At 34.2% G+C, this 21637-nt stretch overlaps 2 protein-coding genes across 7 annotated transcripts in view; one reads left to right on the top strand and one right to left on the bottom strand.

Annotated features, from left to right (window-relative positions):
- TANC2 (tetratricopeptide repeat, ankyrin repeat and coiled-coil containing 2) overlaps positions 1–21637 on the bottom strand; it is a 353239-nt gene that overhangs the window by 278300 nt on the left and 53302 nt on the right. For 4 of the 6 annotated variants that reach the window (XM_027624902.2, XM_027624912.2, XM_027624909.1 and 1 more), the window contains exon 2: positions 13967–14061. The exons of 1 other annotated variant lie outside the window; for it this stretch is intronic. In XM_027624902.2, coding sequence (XP_027480703.1) covers positions 13967–14033 — 67 coding nt within the window. In that variant the 5' untranslated portion in view covers positions 14034–14061. Of the gene's footprint in view, positions 1–13966; positions 14062–19980; positions 20002–21637 lie in introns of those variants that run through there. One more of the 6 variants, XM_027624903.2, reaches the window with a different exon arrangement.
- On the top strand, positions 18136–18486 carry LOC113939213 (U6 snRNA-associated Sm-like protein LSm3). The gene has a single exon (XM_035724479.1). The coding sequence runs from the start codon at positions 18136–18138 to the stop codon at positions 18484–18486; it is 351 nt and encodes a 116-aa protein (XP_035580372.1).

Genomic DNA, 21637 nt, shown 5'->3' with positions numbered 1-21637 from the left:
CTGCAGGAGAGTGTCCAAATTAAACCAGTTTAAATGATTTAATCTTTTAAAATTCTGTTATTTAAAATATATGATTGGATTAGTAACTGAAGACAGCTTCATCAGAGGAACTTCAATCAGTATTTTAAATTTCAAGCATCTTGTGCAATAGGCAAAGAATGGGCACCTGGAGGATAGGCACAAACTAATTACAAGAATAAAAACAATGTCCCTTAAATTGGAAAGAATTAGTCACAAAAGGAATTCTGCTGACAGCAAAAATCCTACATAGCTTTCTCTCACTTCCTTCTTCAGCAACAAGGATGGAAACAGAAAACTGTGAAAGCAGACAACCTTGGAAACAAATTTTTGGGCTGATGTACTGCAGTGCAGGGCTAAAAGGGCTTGTAACATTAATTTGTCTTAAAGCCCAGGGGAAGCATAATCCCAAAGCTCAAATAAGGGTAAACTACAAAGGAACCCAGAAGAATGGATATAAACTATGGAGTTAAATAAATTACATTTAAAAGCAAAATTCTAGGGTTGCCTGGGTGGGGTGGCTCAGTCGATAAGCGTCTGCCTTTGGCTCAGGTCATGGTCCCGGGGTCCTGGGATCGAGCCCCCCATCAGGCTCCCTGCTTGGCGGGAGGCCTGCTTCTCCCTCTCCCACTACCCCCGCTTGTATTCCCTCTCTCGCTATGTCCTTATCTGTCAAATAAATAAATAAAATCTTAAAAAAAAAAAAAAGAAAAGCAAAATTCTATGCAAAAGGTAAAAACTTATCTCTGGATAGTTATTCATTTAATATATGATCACTGTGCATATAATATGGGCCCAAAATGATGCAATGTCACTAGTTAGCTAGTCTCTCTAACCAGAAATTTCAGATCAAATTATTTCTGCTCATTCTTTTCCTTTCCCAGATATTCTAGTAATCAAGTCCTTCATATTTTACCTCAAAAATGTCTTCCTTGTATAACCTCATTGGTCCTACTGTCACTTCTTTACTCTTTTCATTGTCTCTTAACTAGTATCTCCTCACTGCAGTCCATTTTACGAACTGATCCCAGAGTTAACTTCCTACAAATGTTATTAATGCATAAAACAAGTACTACTGAGTGCTTATTAGGTGCCAGGGCTGTGCTAAGGATACAGCAGTGGAAAAGAGAATGAAGTTGTCATGAAACTTGTTTTCCAGTAGGAAAGACAGATAATAAAACAGAGTAACAAGATATACAATAAGATAGTGATAATTACAACAGAGACAAAATATGAAAGGGGGACATAAAGAAGGGGTATGGGGCACCTCCTTGTTGTAATTTCTCATTATGGCCTTCACTATTTGTCATTCCATTCTGCCAACTCCCCACTTGACCATTCCCAAATACTCTACCTTAAGCCAGTAAGAACAGGAGAAAACATCCACAACTGGAAGAGAAGCATTATCCAACTTAACTCATCTAATTCTAATCTTTATATTTGCCACTCTAGTTAAGAATCCCTAATATTTTCAGTAAATATTACAGGAATATATGGGCAGAAAAACGATTGAGACCAATATTCTGCTGCATGAAAAAATTGTTTTTAATTAACATCAACTGTATTACTGTACATTTAATAATCAGGAAAGGCAGGGGCACCTGGGTGGCTCAGTTGGTTAAGCATCTGACACTTGATTTTGGCTCAGATCGTGATCTCAAGGTTGTGAAGAGCCCCGCACTGGGCTCCACGCTGAGCATGAAACCGGCTTAATATTCTCTCTCTCTCTCCCTCTCCCTCTCCCTTTGCCCCTCCACCCCCCACTCACACTCTCTCTCTCTAAAATAATAATAATAATAATAATAATAATAATAATATAATAAAATGATCAGGAAAGCCATGGAGAGATGTTAATATTAGTTTACATTTAAGGCAATTTTTCAAATAATAAACATATAATAAAATGACAGTCAAATCACAGCATATAACTGGTACCCATTTTTAACACGTTTCCATGAAAAATAAGGGGAAAAAAATCAGAGGAAAAATGCACACAACTTAAAAAAAAAAAAAACTCAATTACCACAAGAAGCCACTAAACTCTTGCCTATTTGTTGCTTTGACATAATCCTTAGCAATTTAAGATCTCTTAACATCCAACTTGCTACTTCAAAGAAAAGATAAAATTTTCAGATCTCGGTTTAGACTTAATTCCATTACTAACTGTCTCATTTATTCAGTGACAGCAATATATGAAGAATGAAAATTCAAGTTTCTACTACGGCTGTCTACTAGCTGTAGACACTTGAGAAAGTCTTTTTATCTTGAGCAAGTCTTTTTTCTCTCATCTGTAAACTGACATGGTATTTGCTATTAAGATTAAATGAGGTAATATATGTTAAAGTCATCTGCCTTTGTGAAACAGAACGTATGCAAATGTAAGGTACCAGTTGCTCAATACATGCTTCATCAAAGACAATAACTTTACATAACCTCTTATTTTTTTTACGTTATTTATTTATTTTGATGTAGTGTTTCATGATATACTGTTTGCATATAACACCCAGTGCTTCATTCAATATGTGCCCTCTTTAATACCCACCACCAGGCTAACCCATTCCCCCCCACCCCCCGCCCCTCTATAACTCAGTTTGTTTCTCAGAGTCCACAGTCTCTCGTGGTTCGTCTCCCCCTCCCATTTCCCCCCCTTCATTTTTCCCTTCCTACTATCTTTTTTTTTAACATATAATGTATTATTTGTTTCAGAAGTACATGTCTGTGATTCATCAATCTTACACAATTCACAGTGCTTACCATAGTACATGACCTCTTATATTCACATTCAATGAAATATGGATATATATATAAATACAGTGACAGTCTGAACTGATGGGAGGACAGAAAGAAGTGTACGTCCCTTACCCTTAAGATAGTTAAACTATCTGTATCAGGAAAACATTTCTAGAAAGTTCATAAACAATACAAGTTTCATATTAGGAATACAGGCAATAAGCACTATAGCACATGAGACAAAAGACTGATAACTGTGAACCAAAATAAGACATAAGCTGGACTTTAATGATTAATTAGATAGGATTTAAGAGGTAACTCGAAGTGGCAAGTTTATTCCAGAGTGAATGTCATGATCAAAGGGGTACAACATTAATAATAAAAAGCATTATGAAGTCTGATTTAGAAAAAGTAGAAAGTTTCTTAATAAGAATTACAGGGAAAAGAAATAAGAATTACAAGGAGTAAGGCTTGAGAAGTTAGGTGAGGTCAGGTCCTGTCAAGCTAAGAATTTTTTAGCTAAAAAAATTACTATGGCAGCCGGATGAGAGTGAGGACAGATGATAGTGAGTCAGAGAAAACAGTATATTTGTTCATTCATTCAGCAAATATTTATAGATCTACTAATTTCTAGGCATATTCTAGATGCTGGAAAACAGTCAGTAAACTTGTAGGGCTTACACTTACAAGAAAGAGTGACCATAACGCAAACCAAACAAAGTAAAATATCTCAAAAAATGGTATCTACTCTCAGGACACAAATGGTAATGAGATGGAGTCTGAACATGGTAGGGGGCGAAAAGGAAGACCAGTGAGAAGACTGAGAGGAGAAACCAGTGAGTATTATACGCATGTGTGGCAGCAGAGGTATGTGGGAAATCTCTGTATTTTCCCCTCATTTTTTTTTTTAAGATTTTATTTATTTGACAGAGAGAGACACAGCGAGAGAGGAGTGGGAGGGGAGAAGCAGGCTTCCCGCGGAGCAGGGAGCCCGATGTGGGGCTCGATCCCAGGACCCTGGGACCATGACCTGAGCTGAAGGCAGATGCTTAACGACTGAGCCACCCAGGCGCCCTTGTATTTTCCCCTCATTTTGCCATGAACCTAAAAGTGATCTAAAAAATAAGGTCTATTTTACTTTTTTTTAAAGATTTATTTATTTATTTTAGAGAAAGAAGGAGAGCACAAGCAGAAGGGGCAGAGGGAAAGAGATTCTCAAGCAGACTCCGCTCTGAGCACTGAGCCTAATGCAGGGCTCAAATCTCACAACCCTGATATCACTACCTGAGCTGAAACCAGGAGTTGGACACTTAACCAACTGCACCTCCCAGGTGCCCCTAAAGTCTATTTTTTTTTAAGATTGTATTTATTTATTTATTTAGAGCGTGCACATGCACAAGCAGGGGGAGGGGTGGAGGGAGAGGGAAAAAGAGAATCCCAAGCAGACCCCATGCTGACCTGAGCATGGAACCCCACATAAGGCTCAATCTCACAACCCCAAATCATGACCTAAGCCAAAATCAAGAGTCAGATGCTCAACCAACTGAGCAACCCAGGCGCCCTCTTAAAGTCTATTTAAAAAAAAAAGAAGAAGGTTGGGGATTAAGCGGTGTTTATATTACCCAGGGCTCTATAAGCTTAGTGAAAGACTTTTAACTTTATTCTAAGATCTACTGAGACCGATTGTAGGGTTCTAAGATTAGGGGTGATATGATCTGATGAAGTTTATTTAAGATTGCTATGGTCACTTACAAAATCAACGCATGAGTAGTAGGAGGAAGACTGGTCTGCTACAGGCAGAGATTCCAGTGTGATAAAGAGAAATTAGCAAAATTTTTATCTATTGTGTGAACTGGCTTGATGGTATAAAACAGGGGCTAGCAAATTTTTCTCTGATGAGCCAGATATTAAACATTTTATTTATTTATTTATTTGAGAGAGAGAGAGAGAGAGAGAGGAGCAGGGGGAGGGAGAAGCAGAATCCCCACTGAGCAGGGAGCCTGACAGGGGGCTCAATCCTGGGACTCCAGGATCATGACATGAGCCAAAGGCAGACACCCAACCCACTGAGCCACCCAGGTGCCCCAATATTAAACATTTTAGTCTCTGTTATAACTACAGAATTCTGCTCTTGTAACATGAAAGCAGACACAGACAAAACATAAGCAAGTGAGTATGGCTATGTCTCAATAAAATTTTATTTACAAAAACAGGTGGTAGGCCAGATTTAGCCTGTAGGCCACAGTTCACCAGCTCCTGATAGAGAAGATGAAGGAATCCTATATTCAAAGCTAGGTGTCCATGCCCAGTGATTCTCCACATAGGATTTCTATCAAGTTCATGGTGGCAACAACATGGAGGACTAAAAGCCTGACAGCAGAGTTGGTGACAACCTCATAATCAGGTGGAATTAGCCAGAGTCCTGCTAAAGGGTGAGGACTGACAAACACAAAGAAGAGATCTCACCCTAGATATATGGAATAAATGTGAATTGAAACAAACTAAACTATCACCTAGCCCTTATCCACTTCAACAGTCCATCAAATCCAAAAGATCAGACTCTCATCACATACGCCTTACATAAGAAAAGGCTTTCCTTCCCTGGAGAAAAATATTATTTACTCCAGACACTATAGTTCTTTTAAATACAATGTCTGATAAACAAAAGAAAGATGTTGAGATGTATGAAGAAGTGGGAAAATATGATCCATAACCAAGTGGCAAAATAATTAATAGAAGCAGATGCACATATGACCTCCATGTCTTAGCAGAGACATCAGCTATTAAGCTATTATTTTGAGCTATTATGTATAAGTTAAGAAAAAAGAGGTTAAAAACAAAACAAAAAAATGGGTTGAAAATTTCAGTAGAGAAATGTAATTATCTTTAAAAGAGCCAAATGAACATTCTATAACTGAAAAATGCTATCTAAGTTAGAATTAACTAACGGGGCTTAAAGGCTGACTGGACACAGGAGAAGAAAGTATCAAAAAACATGAAAACAGGCCAACATAAATTAACCAAAGAGGAAAAAAAAAAAAAAACTCCAAAAACAAAAAGAACACAGTTCCATATTCATGAGGGATAACATCAAAGAATCTAATATATAGAAACTAAAGTTCCAAAACACAGATGGAAAAAAAAAAAAAGAAATACTTTAAGAAATAATGGCTAAGGTTTTCCACAATTGATGAGACATCAACACATAAACTAAAGCTCTCTGAAATCCGAAAAAGATAACAGAAAGAAAGCCATATCCCTAGGCAATATCATAGCCCAGTGCTAAGAGCCAAAATGAAGAAAAAAAAATTAAAGCAAACAGACCAAATTAAATAATAAGTCACATTACATTCCAAGTTTTTTGGGGGGAGGGGGCGAGGAGAAACAACACAAATGATGGCTGACCTTCCATCAGAAACAATAAGAGTCAAAAGATAATAGAATAACATCTTTAAAGTGTTGAAAGAAAAAAATTACCAATCTAAAATTTCATACCTAGGGAAAATAAGCTTCAAAAATGAAGGTAAAATAAAAACATCATGGGAAAACAAGAACTGAGATAATTCACTGCCGGCAGACCTACGCTTCAAGAAAAGCAAAGGAAATTCTGCAGGGTGAAGAAGAATCCAAGATAAAACTCCATTTTGTAAAATATAAGATAACAAAGACTGGGATATAAAGAGAATTAAATATCATAAGGTCATTACAGTGCTAACAAAGTAGTAAAATAAAAATTCAAGTTAAACCATATAAAGTTAAAGATGCATGCTGTAATCCCTTGTGTAATCTCTTTAAAAAAATTCCAAGAAGATATAGCTAAAATACCAAGAAAATGGATAGAATATAAAAAATTTTTTCAAAAAAAAAATTTCATAAATCTTAAAAAAGACAGGAAGCAGGGGAAAAAAGAACAAGGAACATATGTGGCCAGCCATTTTTATGTATGAGTTCTACTAACCTTACAAGGAATAAATAATTTATATGATACATAACACACAGCGAAAGACGAAATCCATGACAATTCATCTTGTGAAGTTAGCACAACTCTAAAACAACTTTGAAAAAAGAGGATGAAAACTAAACTGAGAATCAATGTGAAAACATGAGTGTGAGTGTATGTGTCTATCTGGTGAGAAGTGTCCTTAATTCTGAACTGCTACAAATATCAGAAATATAAACAAAACCAGTCAAATCAGACCTGTTTCAAGATGCAATTTCAAGGTTGCTCACCACTTTTTTCATTCTCCGGGCACATTAATTTTTATAGCTCCCTGTCCTCTACCACCCAAGTAAGAATCCTTATTCTCTATTATATGACCACATTCTCTCACTTCCTCTAATGACTTTTCACCTCAAGTTCCATGCCAACCTATCTTAATTGGCAAGGACAAACGAATTTCATAAGAGTATCTCAACAGCCAATCACAAATTGAACAAATTGATGGGCAGAGAAACAGAAAGGCAAATAGTAAAGAACAAAAATATGACAGGGTTAGGTTGTATTACAAAAGATTTTACAGCCCTAAATTAAACAAGTAAAATGCTGTCCTCTTATTAAATGGGACTGTATTTTTTAACCAAATTTTGTTAGAACACATTACAGAAAAGGTAAAAATCCTTGAAAAACTTAGGTTGTAATTTCACGGTTTATCAGTGAAATAAAACATGCTGTCCCTGGAAGGGAAAAGATATTTTTACAGTATATTTGCATTAAATACTATTGTATATATTTCTTTATAGTTTATTATGAACATTCACTATTCATAGAGCAATGAAGATTTTAACTAACTTCAACGGTTTACGGACAAAAAAGGGGGGGGAGAAAAAGGAAAAAACTACCAATAGCAAATGCTTCTAATATAAAGATGACACTGTCTTTTCTTTTCCAATATTTATACTAGTAATTTTATCTTCGTGTCTTTATTGTATACTAGAACTTTCCAAACAACTGTGAAAAAAAGTGGTAACAGGAGATATCATTATCACATTTCTGTTTTAATAGAAGTGGCTGCTATATTTCTTTGTTCAATATAATGCTTAGATGTTGGATTTGGTGACTAGTCTTTATTATATTTAAAGTACGTTTTTTCTATTTGATGATGTTTTTAATGACTGCTCAGTTTCATAAAATGCTATTTCAGGATATAATGATACAATACGGTTTTTAAATTTTTTTCTTAAAGATTTTATTTGTTTGAGAGACAGAGAGCACGAGCAGAGGGGGTAGAGGCAAAGGGAGAAGCAGACTCCCCGCTGAGTGGGGAGCCAGACATGGGGCTGGATTCTGGGACTCTGGGATCATGACCTGAGCTGAAGGCAGACGCTTAACTGACTGAGCCACACAGGCACCCCTAAAATTTTTTCTAAGTTAAAAACTTCTGTTGATTTTCTGATATGCCAACATTTTTGCATTCCTGACATAAAGTCTACTTGTTGTAGTACATTATCAGTGATTATTTATTAAATATTTTATTTATTTATTTGAGAGAGAGAGAGAGAGCACGAGCGGGGGTGTGGAGAGCAGAGAGAGAGGGAGAAGCAGACTCCCTGCTGAGCAGGAGAGCCCAACACGGGGCTCGATCCCAGGACCCAGAGATCACGACTTAGCCGAAGGCAGATGCTTAACCAACTGAGCCACCCAGGCATCCCTGGTGATTATTTGTATTTAACTCTAAGTTTTACTCACTTACTTTGACTTACTTTTCTTTCTATACCTCCTGCCTTCTTCACATTTATTTTTTACTTTGCTGGGAGACAGCCTCAAGTTTGTTTCTCCCAACAGCTTTGTTACACTTGGGGTACTACACTTTCTGAGTCCTTGAATATCTGAAGTTAGCAGTTATTTTTCCTGCTCATACTTGAATGATGGTTTACCATTACAGTGATACCAAGCAATAGCACTGGCATATATCAAAGAAGCATATTTTAACTTTTACTAATTACTTGCATGATTTTAAGTAATAAGGTTAAGACAAAGTTAAGAAAAGATATAAACACAGAACTTTTAAACAGCATAGAAACACAAAGATTTCCTTTATAACTCATAATTCAAGAGAGTCATATAATTGTTTTTTCATAAAAACTTAGGAGTACCTAGTCCCACATGCATCAAAAACAATTCTTACATGGAAAATATGAATTAAGTTATAAAATTCAAAGCTGATATTCACACATCCTTGGGAAAAAACATTGCCTGAGAAAATTCATTTGTTATTATATGATATAAAATCTATTTCTATGAAATATTTATCCAGTGGCCTACACAAAAGTTCAGATCAACTATTTAAAAGACAAATTATAACAAATTCCCTTTATTACAAATTCTTTTTAAACTAATACTAAGTTGGTTTTCTAATACAAAACAATAATTATGCCTATGAGAAAACTCACCTTATTAATCTAAAAATAAGCTATGAACAAAAGTTAATATAAAGAATAAAGTCCACCCAATTATTTGTTAACAATTAAAAAAAGTAATGATGAAAACACTAATGATGTCATTCCATAAGCACACTTTTTTTTAAATATAAAATTTATTCTTGCTCTAGAATTTCCTGCCTTGGAGTACGTTTGAAGAAAAGTACTGCTTCTCTACAATAGGGTTCTTTTCATACAGAATACAAAGCACTATTTTTATAACTAACTTATAACTACTCTAAATTATAAACATTTTACATGAAAAACCATGGAGAATAAATACTAAAATAAGACCCCCCAAAATCATTACTGACATAATGAAATACCTAGTAAATCAAAGGAATTAGCTTTACTACTACAGTAGAACCTTGACATGTATGAATTTACTAATATCTCTACCAGAGCAGTACTACTCAGAAGCCTAGCATATAATAATTTGTAATTTCGCTAAAGTGAAAATAGGATGCCTACCTTTAATAAGAGTAGTATGTATATATAAGTTACTTATCTGGTACTCAGGGCAAAAAGACTATCCACAACTGCATCCTATTAAGGCTTTATTGATTTCTATAGTTATCTCATATGAGATAGTAGTTGTGAAGTGAGAGAAAATGCTGGTGCTGGTGTCAAAAGTGAACAGCTAAAGGTGTCTAAGAAAATCATGGTTCTCTAGGCCACAAAACAAATTTTGGACAAACCATTTCTTTAAATGTCAAATCTGGAAGCAGCTTGGATCTCTGATACATATGAGTGTGTGTGTGTGTAATCAAAAAGTGACCAGTGGAATGATGTCAATTATTGTCTTCTGCCAAACTCAGTCTGGGGAGACAAAATAACTAAATGCAATGTAGTTCTCTGGATTGGATTCTGAAGCAGAATGAGGACATGAATGGAAAAACTAATGAAATCCAAATAAAAATCTGGAGGTTAATAAACAGTAGTGTACCAACGTTGGTTTCTTAGTTCAGACAAATGGACCACAATAAAAAAAATGCAACAATGGATAAAAGTGGGTAAGAGGTGTAGGAGAATTAGCTGTACTATCTTTGTAACTTTTCTTTAAATCTAAATTTAATCCAGGGGTGCCTGGGTGGCTCAGTCAGTTAAGCATCTGCCTTTGGCTCAGGTCAGGATCCTAGGGTCCTCGGATCGAGCCCCGCATCAGGCTCCTTGCTTTGGCAGGGAGCCTGCCTCTCCCTCTCCCTCTGCCTGCTGCTCTCCCCATTTGTGCTCTCTCTCTCTATCTCTCTCTCTCTCTGTCAAATAAATAAATAAAATCTTTTTTTAATCTAAATTTCATCCAAAATAAAATGCTTACTCCAAAAAATTAACTAGACGCAGGAGGAAACGAAATAACATTAGTAAGAACCAAGAAAAAGACAACAAAAACAGACATATTTAGTTATCAGACACAGATTTTTAGATAAACATAGATATATATATATATATTTACTGGGCGCCTGGGTGGCTCAGTCGGTTAAGCGACTGCTTTCGGCTCAGGTCATGATCCTGGAGTCCCGGGATCGAGTCCGGCATCAGGCTCCCTGCTCAGCGGGGAGTCTGCTTCTCCCTCTGACCTTCTTCCCTCTCATGCTCTCTCTCTACCATTCTCTCTCTCTCAATAAATAAAAATCTTTATAAAAAAATTTAAAAATATACATATTTACTACATTTGGGGAGATAAGAGACAAGACTGAGAATGCTGACAAAGAACTGGAAACCATATAAAGAATAAAATGGTGTGCATCTGTCAATTGTTTTTAAGTTGAAAGGGGAAAATCAGTATCCATATAGCAGAAAAACCTGGAGAATACCTTGATTGGTCATCAGAATCACTAATGAATGACAGAGAGACACTGTCTGCTTCTGGTTGTGATGCCCCACAAAGAAAAACCATGCATTTAGGTAACATTCAGACCAGAGATACATACCCTGCATCTAATCATAAAAAAAAAACAAAAACACAAAATTAGGGGCATTCTGCTTATTTTCAAAGGGAGAGAGAGACTTTATTCTACAAAACTGTCTAAAAAGGCAGAGAAACTACTTCAAATTGAATGAGAGTAAAAAGATATGACAAGTAATGCAATGCCTTATCCTGATGAGATCTTGGAAACAAAGGGGAAAATTCCACAAAGGAAATTACTGGGTAATTGACAAAATTTGGAAAATGGTAGATTAGATAAAAGCATTATATCAATGTTAATCTGTTTGAGATTGATAACTATACTGTGGTTATGTAAAAGAATCTCCTTGTCCTTAAGAAATACACACTAAAAGTGTCGCCTGAGTGGCTCAGTCAGTTAAGTGTCTGCCTTCGGCTCAGGTCATGATCCTGGAGACCTGGGATTAAGCCCCGCATCGGGCTCCCTGCTCAGTGAGGAGCCTGCTTTCTCCCTCTTCCTCTGCCACTACCCCCTGCTTGTGTACTCTCTGTCAAATAAATAAATAAAATCTTAAAAAAAAAGAAAATGGAACAGGATATTATACTAAGTGAAATGAGTCAGACAGAGAAAGAAAAATACTATTTGTTTTCACTGATATGTGGAATCTAAAAGACAAAACCAACCAACCAAATAAACAAACAGAAACAAATTCACAAATACAGAGAACCAACTGGTGGCTGCCAAAAGGGAGGGGTTTGGGGGATGGGCAAAACAGGTAAAGGAGATCAAGAGGTACATAAAATAAGTCACAGAGATAGAAAATACAGTATAGGGAATATAGTCAGTAATACTGTAATAATGTTGTATGGCAACAGATGGTGACTACACTTACCATGGTGAGCAATGAGTAGGTTGTATACCTGAAACTAATATAGCATTGTATGTCAACTGTACTTCAATAATTTAAAAAAAAAAAAAAAAGGGAAGAAAAAAGAAAACCACTCCTAGGCACATCAGTATAAACCTAGAAAACTAAAAAAAAGGAGAAAAAAGACACATCACCTTTAAGGAAGCAGCAGACTAACAACTGACTTCTCACCAGAAATAATTCAAGGAGCCAGAAGACAATGAACTATATTTGAAAGTGCTGAAAGAAGATAACTGCCAACCTAGAATTCTACTCCCAGCAAAAATATCCTACAAAAAATAAAGACAAAATGAGGATATTTTCACATAAAGATAAGTAAATCTGCCACAGGAAGGAAATGATAGAGTCTTCTCCAGACAAAAAAAAAAAAGGTTATCCCATCTAGAAGAAAGTGAGGGAGGAAGGAAGGAAAGAAAATCAATGTAATGATCAAATATGTAAGTAAACCTAAATAGTGGTGACTACATAAAACAATAATAATGTCTTGTGGAGTTTAAAATACATACGCAGGTGAAAAGAATCTAATGCTCTTGCACTGTCCAAGAAGAAAGTAAAAGTACCAATTGACATCAAACTTAAATTGATAACTGAATCTTTAAGGTAACCACAGAAAGAATTACCAGAATATGTAATTTCCAGGTCAAAAAGAAGAGCTATGGAATAATAAAAAATGTTTTTGATCAATCTAAAATAAAGCAAGAAAGGAAAAAGAACACAGAACAGGCAGGACAATTAGAAAATACATTGTAATATGTTATATTTAAATCCAAATATATCATTGGTTGAATTAATGTGGATTAACCAACATCTCCCTTAAGAGAAAAAACTTGTCTGAATGAATAAAAGAAGAAAGCTCAATATATTCTATTAACAGTATAATCATATAGAAATGCTGAAAGTAAAAGAATAGAACAAATCATACTATGCAAACACTAATCAAGAAAAAGTTAGGGTAGCTATAGTAATATTAGACAAAGTCAGCTTTCAAACAAAAGACATTATTAGAAATAAAGAGGACATCTCATTATGGTGAAACAGTCAAATTCACCAGGAAGATAAAGCAATTCTAAATTTCAATGTATCTTATAAAATAGCCTCTAAATATATAAAGCAAAAACTGTCAGGAACAAGAAGGAGAAACAGACAATTCAATAATCCTAGTGTGAGATTTAATCATATCTTTCTCAGTAAATAATTTCTTTAAAATAAAAAAGGATAAAATATTTGAGTACCACCATTAACTAAACTGCACCCAATAATTTCAGAATCCACATTATTTTCAGGTGAAATCCAAAACATTCACCAAAATTGATCATATGCTGAACTATAAGGCAAATCTCAAAACTATCAAAAAAATAACTTGTAAGATGCAGAAAAATTGAGAAACTGAAAAGATTAAAAGAATAAATATTTATAACCCACCAGCAGAAAACAAATATTTAGTACATCTCTCATCAACATTTCTCCAAAAGAGTATATATAGTTTGTTTGTTTTGACCTTAAAAGCCTAAGAATTATCTCCTTATTCTTAAACCAACCTTTATAAACTTTATTTTAATGACTGTAGAAATCTAAAATTTGTATTTCACTTCCTGTACAACCCTCTGAGGATAGTTTGTTTTAACAGTCTCATTCCCCAAAGAGTGCCTAGGACTGAAATAATTTCACATGTTAATTCAAAAAGTAAATTTAGGTCTAGAAAGTTTTTGATAAGTAGTGCACAGAGGCACTACTCTCTCATGTATTTTAAATAAATATGTTTCCTCCACAAACTTTCCTTTATCTGACTGTTCTTGATAAGTATTCAAGTGTTCTTACCTCTTAATTAAAGAGTATGACAGCCTAGAGGAATGTAAACTTTCTTTTTTTCTAAATCAAATAAACCATTTAATAAATAAATATATAACGCTGTAGCATCAATTCAGATCCCTAATAGAACTTCCCTTTCTAAAATATCACACAGAATAAATGTAACATAGTCACTTACCACTTGATCTGTTTTTACGACTCGATTTCCCTCCAGTAAGAAGCATCTTGAGACTATTCCGAAACATGGTTGTGGTGTTCTAGTACTCAAAAAAACTATAAAAGAAAAAATACGGGAAAATACATTAGAAAACTTGATTTTCTACTCAAAATACTATTAATAATTAATTTTAAATGCACTATCAGGAACTGTGTTTAAATATATAGTACAGAAATTTTAACAATTTGACAAAAACATCTAATTAATTTAACTTAAATACTATAATACTTTGAGTATCCTAAGAGATAAAGGTAGATATCAATAAGGGTACAAAGAATGTACTCACCATAGAATAAAGTAACCATAGATAAAGAATTGGGTAGCTATAAATACAGGCTACCCTTTCCCTGACTCTCCTATTCGTGGACAACTTTCCCATAGGCCCAACACACACATCCCCAAAGTTTAAGAGTCTAGAAACTTCCAGAAGGTGCACATTTTCCATTGACCAAGCCAGAATTCACCTCAAAGACCACTAATATACATGAATGAGTGCCTATCCTTTTTATGTCCCACTTCTATCAAAAGGAAAATTCTTCCAGTTGTGCTTTGGATTATGTCCTCTCTCACCTCCTCAGGGACTTTTAGCCAAAGACCATCTTCCTTTTCTTTCTCACACAGCTTTAATTTTTTTCTCCCTATTGAATCATTCCAATCATAACAGAAAGATGGTAGTATGTCCTAACCAAAAACAAATAAGCAAGTCCCTCTCTTTATTCCCACATGGTCCAATTACTGCTCCTATATCCTAACTCTTCATAGCAAAATTTCTGAAAAGTGTTGTCAGTACTTGGTGCCTCCAGCAGACTAAACAGAATAAACATGAACTAAAATGGAGGCTAACAAAAAATATCCAAACCAAAGCACTGAGAAATAAAGGTTGAAAAAAATGTGAGAGAATATGGAATCCACTGAAAGGTTCTACCATACATATCACTGAAATCCCAGAAGAAAGGAGAAAATAAGAAAGAACCAATATTTGAAATAATAACAACAAAGAATTTCCTAACATAAATCAATCTTTAAAGAGCTAGAGGAAAAAAATAAAAAATTTAAATAAGCAAAAATCAACAGACAGAAATAACTTTCAATAGAAATTAAGAATGGCAGAAGACAATGGACTTCCTAAAAATTCTGAAAGAAAACAGGCACCAACCAAGAAATCTATTCACAATTTTAAAATGTTTGAAATGAAAAGTCAAATCAACAAAAAATATCATACTTCTAAGTATGAATGGACCCAATTAAAAGCTTAAAAATACATAAAGCAAAAATATACAAAACTAATAGAGGATATGGACAAATCCATAATCACATGGAAGACTAACACACCTTTGTCAATAGCTACAAGATCAAGCAGATGAAAAAAAGTTTTTATGAGATATAAATTTGAACAACATAATTAACCAACTAGACTTAATATAGTGTATTCTTTCAAATAAAAACAGAATATACAAATTATACACAAAATACATACCAAAATGAACCACAGGCTGAGTCATAAAGCAAGTCTCAATACATTTCAAAGGACTTAAGTCTTTGAGAATATATTCTCTAACTACAAGGCAATTAAGCTAGAAGTGAGTAATTTTTAAAAATTGAGAAACTCCCCTACTGCTTGAAAATTAAGTGACATACTTCTAAATAACCTATGAGTCAAAAAATAAAAGTATATAAATCACAATGGAAATTTTAAAATATTTGCAATAAATTATAATGAAAATATAAACTATGGAAACACTGAGAATGAAACTAAAACAATGCTTGTAAACAAATGTAAAGAATGCATGTATTAGAAGAGAAGGATGAAATCAGTATCTAAGCTTCTATTTCAAAAAGTTCAAAACAAACAGCAAATCAAAGAAAGCAAAAGGAAAGAACAAGAGTAGAAATGAATGAAATAGAAAACAAATCCCAAACAGATAAAATCAATGAAGCAAAACATTTGATTTCTTAAAAGTAGTAAAATTAATAAATCCCTAGCAAAGCTAATAAAAAAAAAAAAAAGAGAGAGAGAGAGAGACAGAGACAGAGAGAAACTGCCAACATTAAAAAGGAATAGGGGACACCATTTCAGAACTAAAGGCTGTTTTAAGTAAGTAGATACTATGACAACTTTACACCAAATTTAATGTTTTACATAAAACAAATTCTTTGAAAAATACAACTTATCAAAACTGACCAAAAATTGAGCAGAAAATCTGAAGCAGGCCTATCTCTATTAAAGAAATTGAACTTATCAAAACTCCTCCCAGAAAGAAAACTACAGGGCCAGATTATTTCACTGGTGAAGTCTACTGTTTAAAGGTACAAACAATACCAATTCTATACAGTTTCCTTAATAGAAGAAATACTTCCAAACATATTTTATATGAAGGCAGTATGATCTTAATTCCAAAACCTAACAGAAATTACAAGAAAAGAAAATTATAGACCACATACCTCATGAACACAGACTCAAAAACCCTTAATAAAAGACACTGAAAACTACAAAAGTTACTTTAAAAAATTAAAGAAAACTTAAACAAGTAGAGATATACCATGTTCATAGAGTGGAAAGTTCAATATTGTCAAAATGTTGATTCTCTCTATAATGTCCTAAAGAGACAACAAAACCTCAAATTCCAGCAGGCATTTTTTTTGTAGAAATTGAGCAGCTCATTCTAAAATGCATATGGTAATACAAAGAGCTTAGAACATCCAAAGCCATCTTGGAAACTAACAAAAAAGCTGGAGCATTTATATGACCTGAACTCAAGACTTACTCTATATCTCCAGAAATCATGACAGTATGGTTCTCTCATAAGTATCATCAGACAGATCAGTGACACTGAATAGGTAGTCCAGAAAAAGATCTACACTTACATGGTCATTTTTTTGGACCAAGTCATTAATGAGTAAAGAGAAGTCTTTTCAACAAGTGGTGGTGGAATAGATATTCATTTTTTAAAAATTATCCCTAATCTGTGCTTCACACTACATATGAAAATTAATTCAAAATAAATCAAGAGTCAAACAACACATGAACGCTAAAATCATAAAGCTTTTAGAAGAAAACACAAGAGAATATCCTTATTATTTAGAGATAGGCAAAGGATTCTTAGAACACAGAAAGCAATAACCATAAAAGAAAAAATGGATACATTTGGGCTTTATTAAAATTTTTAAAAACATCTACTCATAAAAAATAACATAACCAAAATGAATAGGCAAGTCACAAACTGGGAGAAATTATTCACAAAACATGTATCTAACATAGAACTGATATCCAAGATATATTAAGAACACCTACAACCCAACAAAGAGACAATCACATTTTTTAATGGGTGAAAAATTTGGACACTTATAAAAAGTTTATGAATGGCCAACACACATATTGAAAGAGATTAACTTTCCCAATTTGTCACTGGGAAAATACAAATTACAATGAGCTACCACTATACTCCACCAGAAAAGCAAACTTTTGAAAGACTGATAATATCAAGTATTGACGAGGATGAAGAGCAACTGAAACTCTTAATATACTGTTTTCAAGGGTATAACAGTACAATTGCCTTAGGCAGAAGTCTAGCGGTTTATTATAACGCTAAGCATATTCCTAACATAGGACTCCACACATTACATATTTACCCAGGAGGAATTAAAACATATGTGCATAAAAAGATTAATGTAACAATTTTCACAGCAGCTTTATTTATAACAGCCCAAAAGTAGCCCATGTGTCCATCAATAGGAAAATGGATAAACTGGGATTTTCAGTTAGGTACTACTCAGCAATAAAAAGGTATGAACTATTCGTATAATCAACAACAGATAAATCTCAAAATATAATATGCTGAATAAAAGAACCTTACATAAAAGTGTATGCAGTAATCTATGGTAGAAAAAAAATCAGAATAATGGCTGTCTCTTGGGGGTAAATGTGAGGATTAACTGAGAAAAGGCACAACGAAACTTTCCAAGATGATGGTAAATTCTGTATCTTGAAGAAGTTTGGAATACACAGATGTATGCATTTGTCAAAATTCAGCAAATGTTCACATCAGATTTATGACTCATACTCCATATATATTTTACCTCAAAAGAAAAGAATAAACATTGAACTCTACTTGAGGCCCAGGGTTTGAAACATGGCGGACGACGTGGACCAGCAACAAACTACCAACACTGTAAAAGAGCCCCTGGATCTCATCAGGCTCAGCCTGGATGAGCGAATTTATGTGAAAATGAGAAATGACAGAGAGCTTCGAGGCAGATTACATGCTTATGATCAGCATTTAAATATGATATTGGGAGATGTGGAAGAAACTGCGACTACTACAGAAATTGATGAGGAAACATACTATATATATATAAATCAACAAAATATATATAGATATATAAATCAAAAGATATATAAATCAACAAAACGGAATATTCCAATGCTTTTTGTCTGGGGAGATGGTGTTGTACTAGTTGCCCCTCCTTTAAGAGTTGGCTGAAACAAAGAATTTATCATGTATGGAATATAGAAGCTTTTGTATGATTGCCTCTTTAAATGTAGAAGACATTCAAAAGAGAAACCTACATAAATTTTGATATTAAGAAATGACCAAGGATTCTTCCACTCCTGAAACGAGTTGATTTGCGGATAACTAAAAAATTCTTAAGCTAAAGGGCATTTTAATTTTTTTCCAACCCTTTCAATAAATGTGATCACAAAGAAAAAAAAAAACATTGAACTCTACTTAATTACATTCATGCTTAAATATTTAGAAGAAAGCCTATGATGTCTCCAATTTCTTTGGAATGCATCAAAAAATAAGATAAAATGATGGATGCATAGAGGGGTGATAGGAAGGCAGATAGTAATAAAGCAAATACAGCAAAATGTTAACAGTAGATTCTAAGTAGTGGGTATACATGTGTTAACTGTAAAATTATGTTAAATTTTCTATATATTTGAAATTTTTTATGTACGATAAAAACACACTCCCACAAAGGAAACTCAAGGTTCAGATCATTTCAACAATGCATTCTACCAGCATTTAAGAAGAAATAATACCAATCTTACACAAATTGTTCCAGACACTAAAAATAGGGAACACTTCCAAACTTGTTTTCCCAAGACAGCATAAGCTTGATAACAAAAGTCAGTATGGTTTTTATAAGAAATAAGTTACAAGAAAGAAATCACAGACCTCTCTTTTGGCATAGAAGGAAAAACCCTAAACAAAATATTGGCAAAATCAAATCTACCAATTCACTGATCAGGACCAAGTGTGGGCTTAATCTAGAAATACAAAAATGACTGAACATATGAAAATCAATATAGCTTACCACATTAACAAGAGAAATAAATCATATTATCAATAGATGAAGCAAAAGTAATTGATGAAATTCAATACTCATTCATGATCTAAGAAAACTTGCACAAAACTAGAAGTTCCTTAATATTATAAAAGCGTATCTTTTTTAAAACCTATAGTAAACATCATACTTAATGGTGAATAAATAAAAATATTTTATGAGATGAATGATGTGACCACTTCTTAGCACCACTTGCACTCTATATGATCCTGGAGGGGAGCCTGGGTGGCTCAATCATTAAGCGTCTGCCTTTGGCTCAGGTTGGGATCGAGTCCCACATGGGGCTCCCCACTCTGTGGGAAGCCTGCTTCCCCCTCTCCCACTCCCCCTGCTTGTGTTCCCTCTCTCACTGTCTCTCTCTCTCTGTCAAATAAATAAAATCTTAAAAAAAAAAAATCTTAAAAAAAAAAATATAATCCTGGAAGTCTAAGCCTTTACAAAATGGTAAGAAGATGAAATATAAAGAATGGAAAAGAAGAAATAAAAATGCTACTTTCACAGACAATATGATTATATACTTAGAAAACCTAAATGAATTTATAAACTATTAGAGTAAGTGAGCTTAGTAAGGTCACTAATACAATGTAAAACATAAAAAAATAGGTGAACACCAACAAATAACTTACCCTTTTAATCAGTGAAGATAAATAAGGTGATGAATCCTAAAAAGAATATTTCAAGCATTTAAGAAATATATTCATCTTATACACAATGGAATATTATGCAGCCATCAAAAGGAATGAGATCTTGCCATTTGCAACGACATGGATGGAACTGGAGGGTGTTATGCTGAGTGAAATAAGTCAATCAGAGAAAGACATGTATCATATGACCTCACTGATATGAGGAATTCTTAATCTCAGGAACAAACTGAGTGTTACTGGAGTGGTGGGGGGTGGGAGGGATGGGGTGGCTGGGTGATAGACATTGGGGAGGGTATGTGCTACGGTGAGTGCTGTGAATTGTGCAAGACTGTTGAATCACAGATCTGTACTTCTGAAACAAATAACGCAACATATTTTAAGAAAAAAGAAAAAGAAGAAGATAGCAGGAGAGGAAGAATGAAGGGGAGTAAGTCAGATGGGGAGACGAACCATGAGAGATGATGGACTCTGAAAAAAAAACTGAGGGTTCTAGAGGGGAGGAGGGTAGCGGGATGGGTTAGCCTGGTGATGGGTATTAAAGAGGGCACATTCTGCATGGAGCACTGGGTGTTATGAACAAACAATGAATCATGGAACACTACATCAAAAACAAATGATGTAATATATGGTGATTAACATAACAATAAAAAAATTTTAAAAAAAGAAATATATTCATCTTGAGAGTTATTCTTAGCTTCTTTTGCCCCTTATTTAAGAGACTATCTGAGAAGTAGAAATTCTGTCTGATTTACTTCACTAATATTTCAAAGACTTGAAAAAATTGTGTTATATGCAATGATATATATGAAATATACGTCATTTTAAAATATGCCATAACATTTAAACAGTAAATCTTATAACTCCTCAATTTTTATTTTCCTAAAAGAGAATAACTATTTTCTTATGTATGAGATTTTCTGTGCATACAAATGTAAACAAAATATGTAAAATATTCTACATATAGAATCTCATTTAGTCCTCATCAAAACCCCCTTAAGATGGGTGGTATTTGCTTCATTTTGAAGAAAAATTTGAGGTAAAGAAAAGTGAAATAGCATGCTAATATTATACAGCTAATAAATGCTTAAGACCATATTTGAACCCAAGCATTTTGTCCCCCTCCTCAGTGCCTATGCTTACACAAGGGATACAATAAATCTATTTAAAACATTAACCGAAACTACAGAATTTCTAAGTCTAGTGATTCAAATTAAAAGTTTCACAAGTATTATTCCATTTGACTCTGGTTTTTGAAATAATGCTTTTTATTTTGTGTGACACTTGCACATACTTTAACTTCTTTTACCTTAATCTAATGAGTTAAAAAAAAAAAAGTATGATAGTGTAATAGGTTGGGATGAATCTTCACAAATGCACCAAGAAAAATTATGACAAAACACACTGAGGAGGAAAAGAAAAGATATCCTGCTTTAATGGACTCTGTGATATCCTATGCAGATCCCCATTACAGGATCAGAGCACCCATTCCTCCGGTGTGAATGGCTCAGAGGTGCTCCCACCTTCAGAGAACTGACTAAGCTAAGCAAAGCCACCAATGATATTAATACAGGGATATAAAAGACCAGCTCCTTTAATTCAAGGGGGAACAACTCTGTGGCATGAATTATGCTCCAAAGCC

The sequence above is a fragment of the Zalophus californianus genome, chromosome 16 (assembly GCF_009762305.2).
Source record: "Zalophus californianus isolate mZalCal1 chromosome 16, mZalCal1.pri.v2, whole genome shotgun sequence".
NCBI lineage: Eukaryota > Metazoa > Chordata > Mammalia > Carnivora > Otariidae > Zalophus > Zalophus californianus.
The sequence above is the reverse complement of the archived record's forward strand: the minus strand, read 5'-3'. Positions and strand labels throughout refer to the sequence as shown.

Excerpts from the sequence above, each read along its gene's own strand:
- LOC113939213 (XM_035724479.1), top strand. The coding sequence starts at position 18,136 with ATGGCGGACGACGTGGACCAGCAACAAACTACCAACACTGTAAAAGAG.